The sequence below is a fragment of the Haemorhous mexicanus genome, chromosome 6 (assembly GCF_027477595.1).
Source record: "Haemorhous mexicanus isolate bHaeMex1 chromosome 6, bHaeMex1.pri, whole genome shotgun sequence".
In the NCBI taxonomy this organism is placed as follows: Eukaryota; Metazoa; Chordata; class Aves; order Passeriformes; family Fringillidae; genus Haemorhous; species Haemorhous mexicanus.
The window spans coordinates 13,870,016-13,884,038 of record NC_082346.1 but is presented as its reverse complement, the minus strand read 5'-3'; the positions used below and the strand labels follow the sequence as shown (position 1 = coordinate 13,884,038).

The window sequence follows — 14,023 nt, the reverse complement described above, 5'->3', positions numbered from 1 at the left end:
ACTTTCTTTGGAACCTTTAAAAAGGCATTTAAAAAGAAACACTGGCAATTAGAGTGAATATTTTAGGAAAGTGCATGTAAGATTAAACCAATAACATGACAGAAAATGAGAATCTCAGTCCCATAAGTAAAGAGATTTTATTTTAAAGCATGCAGGTTGTGATGATACATACAGCTACTTCACACACATAGGTGTCACATTTTTAGCTTGATGACAAATTTAGAACGTCGTTCTGATTTTCATGAATTAACTTAAGTCATTCAGCTGAGATTTTCCCAGTTGTCCCTCTCATATCTAAGTGTAGTAACTATCTGCAACATTAAAGCTCTTGTGTGGGCTGCTACTGACGTGTGCCACGATCTGCTCCCAAGAAGTGCCAGGAACACACACGTCACTGACAGAGTGGCTACTATGTTCCCAGACAGGATACCTTTGGCTGGCTTTGGAACGCTTCAGATCGTCTCCAAAAACTGGGCTGGTCTGTTAGCGGCTTTGGGTGCTTGGTTTGCCTCCGTGACACCTTTTCCTGCCACCACAGAGTCAGTGCACAGCACAGACTGGAGGTACCTGATGTATTTTATAGCAGCACGGAGGGTCTCCACTTTGCTGAGCCGTTTCTCCAAGTACTCCTTGGGCAGGTGGTGCCTCAGCTTGGCGTAGCCTTCATTGACACACTTAACACGCTGCCTTTCCCTCTCATTCCTCTTCCTGATGAAAGCTGACCCATAGGAGTACTCACTCTTGTGGAGACTGGAATGGGGCATTTGGTAGGGAAAGGGGCAGGGCTCGCTGTAGAGGGTCTCTGTGATGAGATGCTCTGACATGAAAGGCAGGAATGCCAAATCTTCAGCCAAAGGGACCTGGCTTGGGGCTTCTGGGTACACGTGAAACGTGACCAGCGGGTCTGCACAGAATGGCCTTGCCAGCTGGATGTGCTGAGCCTCAGCACAGATGAGGTTACAGTAGCTTTTCCCATCCATCAGGTTCTGCATTTAGCCTGGAAACATGTAATTACAGAATACTTTAAACAGCTCACACTGAACAGTACAAAAAACTCACATCAACTTACCAACTCTAGGCCTTGCTGACATTTTCCAGAAGATATTTTTTTAATGCATTTGTGACATTTCAGAATGATGTTGGAAGATCAGGTAGAACAAGACAACATCCCATTTGAAAAGTACAAGAAAGTGCAAGTCAGTCACACTGATTAAACTAACACACGACAGATATTAATATAAAGCCATCAAAGTTTCCTAAAGGAAAGAGAAAGCAGCTTCCTTTCACCTCAGGTTTAGGAATTAAGAGACTCTACCTATATGTATTCCACATAGGTCTAGTTTGTCTAGCTTGCTCCAAATCCACCAAAACTTACATGTCTACAGACAACAAATAAAGCAGGCCAACACCTGAGGCATTCTCCCCACTCCCTACCCTCCCCTCCCTGAAAAAACTAAATCTACACTTCCAGTAAAAGACTCCCTATTCATACCAAAGAGCCTTCAAAGACAAATTATTTTTCTCTCTATTAGCTTGATGCCACATTCAATATATCATCTTAACAAAATGGAAAACCTGTGCAGAGAATGGATTTCAATCTTAAAACTCCACATCTCTCAGGTATGACATCCACTCATACAAAGATTTACAGGAAGTTTAGAGATGAGAGAATTTCCACTAAATCTAACACCTCCTTGGGTCCTCACGTTCCTTCTCCACCTACCTGCAGATTAAACACAGACATGAAATACTAAAAACAATCCTACTGCTAGAAATTAAATATTAAATATTTCATACTTATGAAATGAACACTTTATTAAAGGAAAAATACATGTCCTAGTAATACATAGAAGGGATGGCACACAGCTGTTGGGGCCCTGCTGGAAACCTGTAAGTCAGACTGGCCTACCCTCACTCCCTCTCTTCAGAGCAGCATTACAGCAGGTCTAACTATTCAAATCACCCTGACACATTTATCACACAGATACTCTTGCAGTGGTTCATAAGAAGCTGCATTATGGTGCCTTCCCAATATCATTATTCAAAGAGCTAAACATCAGCCTAACTGCTGAGAATGTAATGACTGTTACCTAATAGCTTCTTTAAATACCTTTTAAATAACCAGCTAATTTTTAAAGAATCACTGTGAGCCACCCTCACAGATTGCAACCAATACTTGCCTACACAGAATTGATCCAAAAATGCTCTTACTCACCATCTACTGTACATCCATACATTGCTGTCCAAAGCACCTAGATTCTATTGCATCCTCTAAAATGGAAACCACAGCTGAACATTAAACTACATTAAAAGAAACTGTTGGATTCCATACTCACAGAAATCTGGCAAAGCTTCAGATGTTCCAATCACAACTCCATACCACAAATCAATCACAAGGATATGGGGATAATGTAATATTTTCTACTGACTTAATACCTGCCACATTTACACAGAGAATATTTATTGGTATGGACCTATTCTCACAACATATTCTATGAAAATGCCTCAGTATGCAGAGTTGTCTCTTTTTCTAATGCACATAGATTTCACAAGAGAAATCCTGTGAGTGAAGAATTCATTTACAGCTGTTAGGCATGAGTGGGAGTCCTAGGCATCTTAAACAGGTACTTCTGTAGGTAGGCTAAATGCATGGACACACATCCATTTCACATTAATATATAGGCAAAAAACTCATATTTTTACGTATGTGAATGTGTATATTTTTACTCCTCATAAAATGAAATTAGTAGACAGTCAACTTTCCCTTTTATACTTAGAAGATTGGCTTATTGCCTAAAAACTCTCTGCTGCTAACAACTTAAAAACACTGAGGAAAAGTCTGCTACATAGCAAAAAAAAAAAAAAAAAAAATTACGGCACAACATCACTCCAGAGAAGAAACCAAAAAAACCACAACCACTCACTAAGAGATACTTGCCATATTTGTTGCTTGGTACTGACACTTCTGCTGTGTAACAAGGTTACATAAAACAGTTACCTGCTGCCTCAACACCTGCAGAAAGTGTTAGGAACATTTTCCCCTTAGATTAGAGACTCACCAATCTTCAGATGAAAGTAAAATCCAGGGAAACAAGATGTGCTGTTTAAAGAGTGATGAATACCTGAAAATATCTGAATGATATTAAAAAAAAAAAAAAAAAGATGTTAATGTTCCATTTTTCTTACACCTTATTAAATAAGAGATCACATCAAACAAGATTCATTAAAAAGCTATGAGAACACTGTTAGTAAATGGCTGGTAGAAGTGATTTACAAGAACATTGACATTCAGTGAAGATCTGTGGCTAGATACAGCAACATGCAAGTCTCTTACCTGAATTATGTAGCTTGTTCCACTGAGTCAATGACTGCTGCAATTTATAGTCAATTGACAACATGCAAAGTAGATTACAGTTAGATCTGCTCATTTCTGGTTGGGCTTTTCCACCCACACCACAGCTATGATGGCAACAAAACTTGGCATTAAGGGCTAGAAATTTTGAAACTGCTATTGAACACATCCAGATTACCTGAAAAAGTAATCAGGAATGTGGTTTGTTCACTTCCCATTTGCCTTCTGTTGCAGACTACTACAGTATAGTAATGAAAATATAAAGCAGTATTTTCATTTATTGGCATTTTGTGCTCCAATATCTGAATAGAACAATTGGCTAGAATTTAGGTAAATATTCACCGTCAAGGCATAAGCAAACTAATTTCCATAGCTTCATTTTAAACACAGAAATTTTAAACACAGCATTTATTTAGAAATTTGTGATGGATTTCTTTCCACTACAGGTGAGGACATACATTATTAGCCACCTTAATGCCTTTAAATTTAATCAGTATACCTGTAATTTTGGGAAATTCTTTTAGTGTTGAGTGTAACACCATATAAAAGGTGAATATATATATATATAAGAGAAGATTTGAAAACCATGAGCCAACAATAGCAACACAAGTTTTGCTTAAAAAGAGAAACCATACAGAATCTATAATGCAATGTATACATGTACTTAGATGCTACATATATCAGTATATAGCTGTCCAATTGCACAGGTGCAATAAAATAGGACACCTTTCTTCAAAATTCCCACCTTTTACAGGATTGACACTTTGGACTATCTCATGGTTTGGCCCTTCTATCAATCAAAGCATAACCACACACAAAAATCCAAACCCAAACCACTTTAGCTTAAAACTGTAAGATCAGAAATACTTTTACTAGCAAAAGATGGACATACATTCAGTTCTGCTTCTTGTGACTGCCACCCATCAAGGAAGGAAAGCTTCACCTTCTACTGCCCCTGTCTAAGTCACAGTGCTGTATCCAAATTCCCCCTTCCACACCAGCTTCAGGCCTCACAGGAAAGGCAGTCAAGAGGTGGAACAACTCCCAGGACTGGGGGACAGGGAGATACTCAACAATCAAGGCATGTATTCCACAAACAAGTTGCATTTTTTTTTCTTTAGTAGACCCTAGGTGTCATAACCAGTAACCAAAGAGCAGCAACTGAAGAAGTTCCCACTCACTGGGGCCATGTTGAACACAAAAACTGAAACCAAGCCTGAATTTTTTTTTTTTGACCTGTTAATCCTTGTGCAATTTTTTTTAAATTTAAAGAATCCTGTGAATCCATCAATTCACCACATGCTTTAAATCACTCCAGGCTAACTCAGTTTTGGAAGCCTACAAGACTTGTATGAAAACAAAGCCCTGTACCTGGCTGTCCCCCAGGCATGGACTAAGCAAGCCAAAACTGTCCCCAGAAATAGTATTCTTCCATGGACCACCACCTTCCACACTGACCTGAAAACTGTCACACAATAATGCAACTACATATCCACAGCTACATCTGAGTCGGGGATTAAAAACTTCTTTCAATTAACAATCTGATGAGCCTTTCCTTACCTAATCACTGAACAAGTGCACATTTCTATTCCGAAGTGTGTTTAAAGTACTTTTATGGATGGAATTTACATGCAGCATAATGAGGGAGAAAAATGATGACAAACTGATAATGCAGATCCATTTTTCAAAAATCAGTTTTATCTTTAATTGTTACATTCCAAAGGGGATATATGAAAGTTAGTCATCCAGCAACTGTATAACCTCTGAAGAGAGATGAGTACAGAGTCACAGATAAAAAAATACACCTAACTCCCAAGATGACAGGTGCTAGAGAAAGTATGTGCCTTACACCATCAATCCAGACAAATGCAGAAAGATTTCTGTAATAAATATTTCATCATATACTAACTCCTGAGACTTTACCCATTAAAAGAAAGGGAAAGATTTTATAAGAGCTATCATACACCTACAATATATTAAGCTGTTAAAGCAAAATAGAACAAAATGTCAACACTGTCTTGAATGTGCACTGCATTTGAATTTATCTACATCACAGTACTTGAAATATGCAGCTCCAGGAGTCATTGTCCACTTATGTTTTGCCTCAAGTCTGCAGACTTCACTTGCCATACAAGCATCTTGAAAGTACAAGTGCAAGAAACCAAATGAACACAGCCAGCAGGGTTTCATTCTCGCAGACCAAAACTACACTGCAAGACTTTGATTTCCAGTACCTAGCATCAATCAGCAGAAAATCCAAGTATATTTACAAAAGGTCTTTACATAAAGTGATTAGTGAATTGTAAGTTATTACTGTGCTCCCAGGTACTTTTTAACCACATAAACGGTAGAGAGAAATATATAGTTAAAAACCACCATAAAGTCACAACTGTAAATAATGTACCACAGTGGCAACCCAAGGTATCTCAGGGTTTGTTTTCTTTTCAGTTTTGTTAGTAAAAGCCATTTGAAAACATAAAGATTTAAGCTTTTGGTTAACTAATCTGTTTAAACTCCTTCCACTCCAGTACATCCCTTCAAAGTTCAAATACTTCTTTAATTTGTTGGGTTTTTTTTTTTTTAAATCAATAACAAATCATTCAAGAAAACTCTTCTGAATTGGCAGGATCGGGAAGACTTCTGTCAGCTCTTTGCACTAGTCCACATGCCTGGAGTTCCTCCCCTGAGCCCCCCTTAGCTGAGCACGACGTGCCGGTCGAAGACGGACTTGCGCTGCTCCTGCACCTGCAGCTTCCAGCGCTGCTGCGCGTACTCCACCTTGTTGAGCACGTTGGCGCGGCTGCGCGAGCGCGCCAGCACGTCGTGCGCGTTGGCGAAGGGCTGCTGGTCCTGCAAGGGCAAAACACCACCGTCACTGCTCAGGGCTTCCAGCTCTGCTGGGCTGGCACACTCCACAGGATGTGTTTGGTCTTTCTTTAAGGTAAATGAGATGTCCCAACAAGCTGCCTGGTAAAAATGACCAAGCAGGTTTGGGAATTGTTGGAACTGTACTTCACAGGAACTTCCACAGACTTCCCAAACAGACCACGCTTCACTGTACTGCCAATTACTTGCTGCCCAGGTAAGCTGCAGGATCACAGCACTCTTGCATCTATTTGTACCCCCATATCTGGTGAATGCACTCCACAACTGAATTGGGGACAGTTCCCTGCCAGCTCCTGGCCATTTCCTGCCAGGCAGTTCAAGATGTTCACACACAGCTTCTATATCAAACCAACACACTCTGATGTTTACCAAACTAAGCCTATTGTGCTGAGCTGTCTGAAAGCACAGTGTCAATACAGCTGTTTAAGTGACACAGCTCAAAAAGAACCCAGTGCTTGTTTAACGTTAACTCTCCCTGTTTTCTAACTGTACCTGCAAGGCTGTATTTTCTGCTAGCAAAAATAGCAAGTCATAAACAGTAAGAGTTTGAACTGAACTTCTCATTTGGCTATTAAACTGTTTGGACAAAGTCATGCTGCTAAAGCTACATAAGAAAGCATCATATGCATAATGAAAAGTAACATAGTTATGTCCTATATTAAATAACTGTCTTTTTGTATCCCTACATTTCACATTCTTTTTTTTTCCAGAACCCTTTTGAAAACATTCACATTAATGGATACTTGATTTGTGATGTGACTGTGCAGAGCAGCTCAATGACAACTGTAAACTGCACATAGATTATCATTAATGATACCTATCGAAATGATTGCTCGAAGTCCCAAAGCCACAATGAGCATGAAAAAAATATTCCCATAGAGAACAACAGACAATCAGCAATCCCTGATCAAAAGAGCTATCATCTCACTAAAAAAATTTGTATATACCTATAATGGGCATTTAACAGGACACAGGTCACTTCATTCACAGGGGGGAAAAAAAAAGTCATAATAGCAACACATGGTTTGCTACTGTACAACACATGGTGGGAGAACACAGGACAGTCTAGATCATACTGGCCTTAGATACTGCCAATTTCTATGTAGACAATAAGGGGAAAAAAAGAATTTAAGAGGAAAGAGGACTACAGAAGTAGCTTACACTCATCATTTGCCACTGCCACCAGTGGGCAACAACAAAGAGTGAACACACTGCCTTGAAATTCAGCCACAAAATCCATGGACATGGTATTTTTGAAATGTGACAAGAATATCTCAAGAACTTGCAAGAGGGAAGGCAAGAATGGGGATAATTCATAAGGGACCTTAAATTATCTTATGTTCACAGAACAGCTACAGCAAAACAAAACATTGTTTAAGATGGACCCAGACTTTGAGGTAAATTCATTCTGCAGTTAACCTGAACTCTGACATGGGACTTATTTCACTTCTTCCACCTACAATCAAAAGACTAACTCACATTTGGAGGCATTAAGATAATTTATCTAAGCTATAAATTTGTTTGAGATCTAGCATACAGCACCAGCTCACTTAATTCAAGGAGGAGCTGCCCAGTTTGCTACAAGAATGCACAAAGAGGAAGAGTCATTCAAATACTTCCTTTCAAAAAAAAAAAAAAAAAAATAAAACCAACAAACACTCAAACCAAAATCCTCCTAGAGGTGACTGGGAAAATCTTATTTTGTCAATACAACGACAGTTGAAACATGTCTACATGTACCACACAGGGAAATTCAAAACAGGGGGACAATTATCAGCCATCTTCACTTAAAAAGGTGTTTCTGTTTGCTAAGAGGATAATCAAGTATTCAAATTTTTTTTTCCTAGATAATAGTTTTTATCAGCTATGCTTTATGTACCCTGATTTCACAACAAAAGTATGGGATTATTGCCCAGTGCTAGAGACTGGAAAAGCCAGTAATGACAGAAAATCCTGTCACTACTGGACTGCTCCCCTTCTTCTCCCAAAAAAAGCTCTTCTGACCAGTTGGAATATACTGTCACATTCTGATTTCTGGCTGTAATACTAAGAAATTATTTCAGCATCCACTACTGTTCTGCTTCATTACAGCAATTTCTTCTTGAAGTTTAGGCATCAAGAAATTCAGACTGGAACAACAGAACAGGCAACCCCCATACTTTCTTTTTGAAGAGAGCAATCTAAGCAGTAAACACTTCCCATAAAAATGATCCCTGGCAAGACTGGATCATTAACTCCTAAAAAGCTGTACTCTTCTGTATTCTTACATCCATTCCTATACTGTTTCTTCTCTGTGAAAATCTTTGCCTAGAGCTGGCATAACTGAAGCAGTTCTCACTGCTTTCCAGCCCAGTGAAAAATGAAAGAGTGGCTTCACAGAAGTCATCACATACCTTTCTTTTCCTCTCCCAGCAGGAAAAACATTTACACTGCCTGGCAAAAAAAGCTGCTAATCCCAAATAATTAATTATCAACCAACCATCCCAATTTTCATGCTAACCAAGTGCACAAAGACTCTGGTGAACTCACCCCAATGTCTTCATCACTTTGTATGAGCTGCGAGTGTCCAAGGAGGCGCCTCTTCAGGATGGGTTCCACCAGGGTAAGGTACACCATGTACAGAAGAAGCAGGCCCAAAATGGACAGGTATATGATGATTGTCACCTACATAATGCAAGCACAGTTTATGTCAAGATTGTGACATTTCCCCCCAAGTCTCACAACAGGAAGCAAAGACCAAAAGATGAGTACAGGCAAAGTTTGATCTTTAGTAGTGCCACCAGATGATTTAAAACCCAGAAAGACAAGAAAACCAAGTACAACATGGTATTAAAAGAGTTTAGGGCAGCTTGAAACAGTGAGACCTTGCAAAGAATCTTAGGCTATGCCTCTTTAAACAATTCAGTGTTACAACTCTCACTTCCACCAAGAAAACTGTCCAGTCTGGCCATTAAACAGGTGACAAATCTGGGGCATCCCCCACTGATCTCCCATTGTCTAGCACAGACCCAAATTCAGTCACCAAGCAAAACAAAACACCAAACTTCTAAAATCCCAAAATAAAGTAGTCTGTGTTGTCAAAAACAAAAAGACATTCTGCAGTCTGTTCACAGCAGTCCAGGCCTCAATGGCTCCAATGGGACAAGAATGTGAAGAGCACACAAAACATCTGTTAGTACAAACACAGATAAAGAAAATTTATAGTAAGAAAGTAAGGCAGCTGTGTAATGAGAGGCCCTCTGAAATAATAAGGAAAACACAGCACAAAGCTGGATAAAATGTCTTAGAACACTCAGAATTTTAGCAAGGTGTAAAGTCTGATCTCAAAAGTGGAGATTTCAATAAAGGGTCTCAGGTTCACTTCTTCAGCTAAAGTGTGATGCTATTGTTACTGCTCAAGATTGAGAACAACTACTACAAAAAAAGTTGTATTTTAGGCTGCCTTAGAACAGTTTTCCCTTTAAAAATAGCATTCCTCTAAAAGACAATAAACATATTTACTAAACAGCTGAAGTCTTTGATACATGCCAACAGGATTACACTGCTTACCTTAATTGTGACTGAGCTTCTCTCCTCATATTTGCACTCACAACGTAAGCAATAAGCTTCTACATCAGGTCCAGGGACGGGCATAGGCTCCACCACATGGAGACAATCACTGAGGAAACACAGAAACTGCCCAGTCAGTTTTGAGCTGGCTTTAGCTGAGCTGTTCCACTCTGCTGCAGGAGCTGAGAAGCTCAGCTTGCTTAAGTTCAGTTGTTCTAAACTGCAGGTACAAGTAAATCACTACAGCACAGTTATGTCACTTAAATGAGAAATTCAGCTACTGACAAGCTGCTAAACAAGTTTCAAGATCTTTCTAACTCAATACAATGTCTCCATTTTTCAGAGAAGGTACTAAAGCTGTTAACAGAACAAGTCCAAGGATATGAATCCAGCACAAATGGATCATTTGACACTGACATCATGGATAAAAGTAAATTTCAGCTATTAATCCCCCTTCTTTCTTCACCATACTCAAAAGAGCCTTATTCCATCCTTTCACTGTCTGAAGGGAGATTAGCCTCTCTTTGACATTCATGAATTGAATTTCTTTTTTCTTGTCATCACAAGGTACAGACATGGGGGAAATAAAAAAGGAAGTCAGATGGGTTGTTTCTCTAAGCATCAAGACAGTGAATAAAGAACATTCAGCTTTCAGCAAAAGCATTTGACTTACCAAATGTAAGTCAGTCCCCTGTGGAAAAGTGTGGTTGACAATATTACGGGCTCTCCATAGCACAGCACTAAAACCCAGCTGCCATGAGACAACTGCTTCCAACAACAACTTACATAATGCTGGTCTTTCTGCTGACTCAGGCTGTTATTCAGAGCTCAGACCCCCAGGTCCCTGCAGAGCACTGAGAGAACCAGAATCCTGTTTCACCTTTCTGCTGGTTACCTCAGTGCTGGCACAGTCAGCAGCCAGTAGTGAAACACAAGGCCTGAAGTGAGAGCAGCAGCCTGGCACTCAACACTGTACTGGGCTAAATTACAGTGCCACAAACACTCAGCCAGGCACCAGCTCATCTCTTCTGTCTTCTCTGTACTACTTCTTCATAGCTGCAACTGCTGAGTGCCACCTCACAGCCTCTGGAGGGTTTGTCTCATTTATGTGAAAGCAGAGCTACATTTCCCTCTGTGGAAGAATGCACCATTCAAGCTACAAAAATCAAAAAATACATGCCAGGCACAATCTGTGCAATTGCTGTTCCTGTGACTGACAGCTTGTGGCAATACACTGCCCAAGTACTGCAGAAATCTTGTATGTTGGTTAAGTACAGTAGAAAGTCTCTTACTGAGAATATAAGAAAGATTAACATCAGCATTTTTTCTTCTACAAGTTGCTAGAAAAGGCAAAATCTACTGAACCTCACAAAACTCCAGAAACAACAGTTCCTAAATGATGGGATGGTTTCCAAGAGTAGAGCAAGCAAACACAATACTCCCAAGTCCCAGTTCCAGGTTGGTGTCCCCTTGCCTTTACACCATTCCAAGTCACTGGATTCAAAACACATCACTTTCTTCCCTTCTATTACTTCCAAGTCTAAATAAACAATTAAACATGCAAGCAAGCAAACCAAAACAGAAGACAGGGTAAAAACTACAGGGTTTAAGCCTTGTCCCTTGCTAAAGCTGAATTCTGGAGTACTTCTGAAAGAAAAGCTCCAGCAAGTTATGGAAATGCTCTGCTTTGTCCTGGCACCACCACAGGAGATTCATATGTAATCTCTACAGAACAAGGCTTTAACCAGTAAGATTATTTATTTTCATTTTGTATGTGCCACAAACACTCACCAGTCTTTCTGTGAAACATTTTTGTTGTAAATATGGCCTGAGTGGTCCTTGTAAGGAGGGCAGATGCATTTACACCGGACATCCTCAGAGTTCTAAAAGTGAAGCAAACAACACACTTAGAAACAAATTATCTTATTATGTAATTTATATTATCAGGGGTACAGAAGACATTCTTCACATAAGACTTGAAATATTTAACACAAATAACTTGCAAGTATCTCTGAACAGTCTTACTCAGGACTTCCTACAAGTTTAAGAATAAGAATTATTTCAGAATTACTAAGCAATTTGTCAAGTAACACTACTGTTTGAGATAGAAACATTCTTGAGGGGGGAAAATGGAGTTTAAGCTCAATTCCTCTTTCCAAGAAAAACCACACATGCAGAAATTGCTGATGTTGATTACTCAACTACTCAGCTTACAAGGACAGCTGCTTGTCAGATACAGTGATGAGCTTAAAAGGAATGAAAAAATGCTAAGAATGCTAATGCTAATGTTATTTGCTATTTTAGCAAATAACAGGAGACAGGATAAATGTGTCTTATCTAAAGTTCAAGGCAATTTCTGGTGGCATTACAAAAGAATGTGTGAACAAGGATTGGTAATGAATTCCTACACTAAGCAGCCAAGTCAGAGTAACACTGAGCACAGGTCAGTTGGAAAGCTCTGACTGCACTAGCACAGAATCATAGAAAGCCCTAGGTTGGAAGGGATCATCCAGTTCCAGCTCCCGTGCCACAGGCAGGGACACCTTCCACTAGACCCGGCTGCTCAAAGCCCTGTCCAAGCTGGCCTGGAACACTGCCAGGCTCAGGGCATCCACAGCTTCTGGGCAGCCTGTGCCAGTGCCCCTCCACCCCCACAGAGAAGACTTTCTTCCTGATATCCAACCTAACCCTACCCTCTTTCAGTGTAAAACTTTGTCCTGACACTACCTGCCCGCGCAGTCAGTTCTTCTCCACCTCTCTTACAGATTTCAGGTACTGGGAGGATTTCAGGTATTGCAATTAGGTCACCTCTTCTCCAGACTAAACAATCCCAATTCCCTCAGCCTTTCCTCACAGCAGAGGTGCCCCAGCCCTGTGATCCCTTCCATGGTCTCCTCTGAACTGGCTCCACGTATTTGCTGTGCTGGGGAGCCAGAGCAGGGTGCAGCAGGGCAGGAGGGTCTCAGGAGAGCAGTGTAAATCCACCCCACGTACCACACTCTACGCCAAACCTGCTCTCCCCGCGGAGGAGTCAAACCGCTGATTACCATTAAAAAGGAGAAAATCCGCAGGTGTTTGGGGAAAATTCAAAGGCGGGTGCTGTGACTGTAGAAGAGCCGGTGTCCCTGCCCGCCGCAGAGACCCGCGGGGACAGTCCCGGCTATGAAGGCAGCAGGGAGGGCCAGGAGCGGAGCGCTCGCACCCAGCGCGGCTGAGCCGGGCAGCGACCCGAGCTCAGCCCCAGCCAGCCCCGGCAGCAGCAGCTCCATCTCCACTCGTAGCTTTGTGTGCCGGTGTCCCCGGGCACCGCGGCAAAGCAACATCAACGGCTACGAGCTTACGGGGAGCGCAGGAACCGGGGCCCGCGCCGAGGCCAGGCTGGCGGGCCCTGCTGCTCCGCCAAGCGGGGCAGGGCAGCGCCCGCACGAAACCACCGGCTCCGGCCTTCCTCTACAGCCGCACGGAGCAGCAGTGGGGCCAGGAAGGCGGGACCACCCGCGGGAACCGAGCGCCCGGCGGGGGCGGCGGACGGAGGGAGGGCCCGGTACGGGGAGCACCACCGTGACCCGTCCCCCCCGGCCCGGCTCACCTTGGCCTCGGCGCCCAGCCCCGCCAGTGTGGCCAGCAGCAGCAGCGAGCAGAGGCGCGCCCCGCGGGCCGCCATGTCGGGCCCCGGCGCTCTGTGGCCGCTTTACCGCCGCTTGTGGCCGCCGCGCCGCCGCCGGGCCCCCGCCGCCATCACTTCCGCCTGCCGCCGCCTCACGTGGGGCGCCGTCCGCGCGTGGCGCCGTCCCCGCGGGAACGGCGGCGCCGCACCATGGTTCCGGGCCGGCCGGCACAGAAATGGTCCTGGAATGGTGGAATCGTCAGGGATGGAAGGGACTTCCAGGGTCATCCAGTGCAAGCACCAAACCAGCACTGTAACCACTAAACCGTGTCACCCAGCGCCAGATCCAGAAACGCCTTGGACGTCTCCAGGGATGGTGACTCCACCGCCTCCGCTGTTCCGGTGCCTGACCGCGCTGAGAGCGAAAGAATTTGTTCTAGTGTGTAATCTGAACATCTTCTGTCTCAGCTTATGGCCTTTTCTCTCACTGCAGGAGAGAGCAGCCCCCAGATCACGGCAGCCTCTCAGGCAGGTGTAGGGAGCAATGGGGTCTCCCCTGAGCCTCCTCCAGGCTAAACAAACCCAGCTCAGCCACTCCTCATGAAACACATTTACACATTTTCGAAGCC

At 42.5% G+C, this 14,023-nt stretch overlaps 2 protein-coding genes across 3 annotated transcripts; both read right to left on the bottom strand.

Annotated features, from left to right (window-relative positions):
* Positions 1–118: 118 nt before the first annotated feature.
* On the bottom strand, positions 119–4,877 carry ASCL3 (achaete-scute family bHLH transcription factor 3). The gene has a single exon (XM_059848880.1). It carries the CDS (start codon positions 990–992, stop codon positions 453–455), a length of 540 nt encoding a protein of 179 aa, XP_059704863.1. The 5' UTR covers positions 993–4,877; the 3' UTR covers positions 119–452.
* A 153-nt stretch (positions 4,878–5,030) lies between these two features.
* Positions 5,031–13,539, bottom strand: TMEM9B (TMEM9 domain family member B). 2 transcript variants are annotated; one of them, XM_059848878.1, is made up of 5 exons: positions 13,377–13,539; positions 11,579–11,670; positions 9,788–9,896; positions 8,768–8,902; positions 5,031–6,202 (listed from the first exon to the last, which is right to left on the bottom strand). In XM_059848878.1, the coding sequence occupies exons 1-5, from the start codon at positions 13,449–13,451 to the stop codon at positions 6,047–6,049; spliced, it is 567 nt and encodes a 188-aa protein (XP_059704861.1). In that variant the 5' UTR covers positions 13,452–13,539; the 3' UTR covers positions 5,031–6,046. The 2 variants fall into 2 exon arrangements, with proteins under 2 accessions (XP_059704861.1, XP_059704862.1); XM_059848879.1 differs by lacking the exon at positions 13,377–13,539 and adding an exon at positions 12,835–12,855.
* Between the last annotated feature and the right edge of the window lie 484 nt (positions 13,540–14,023).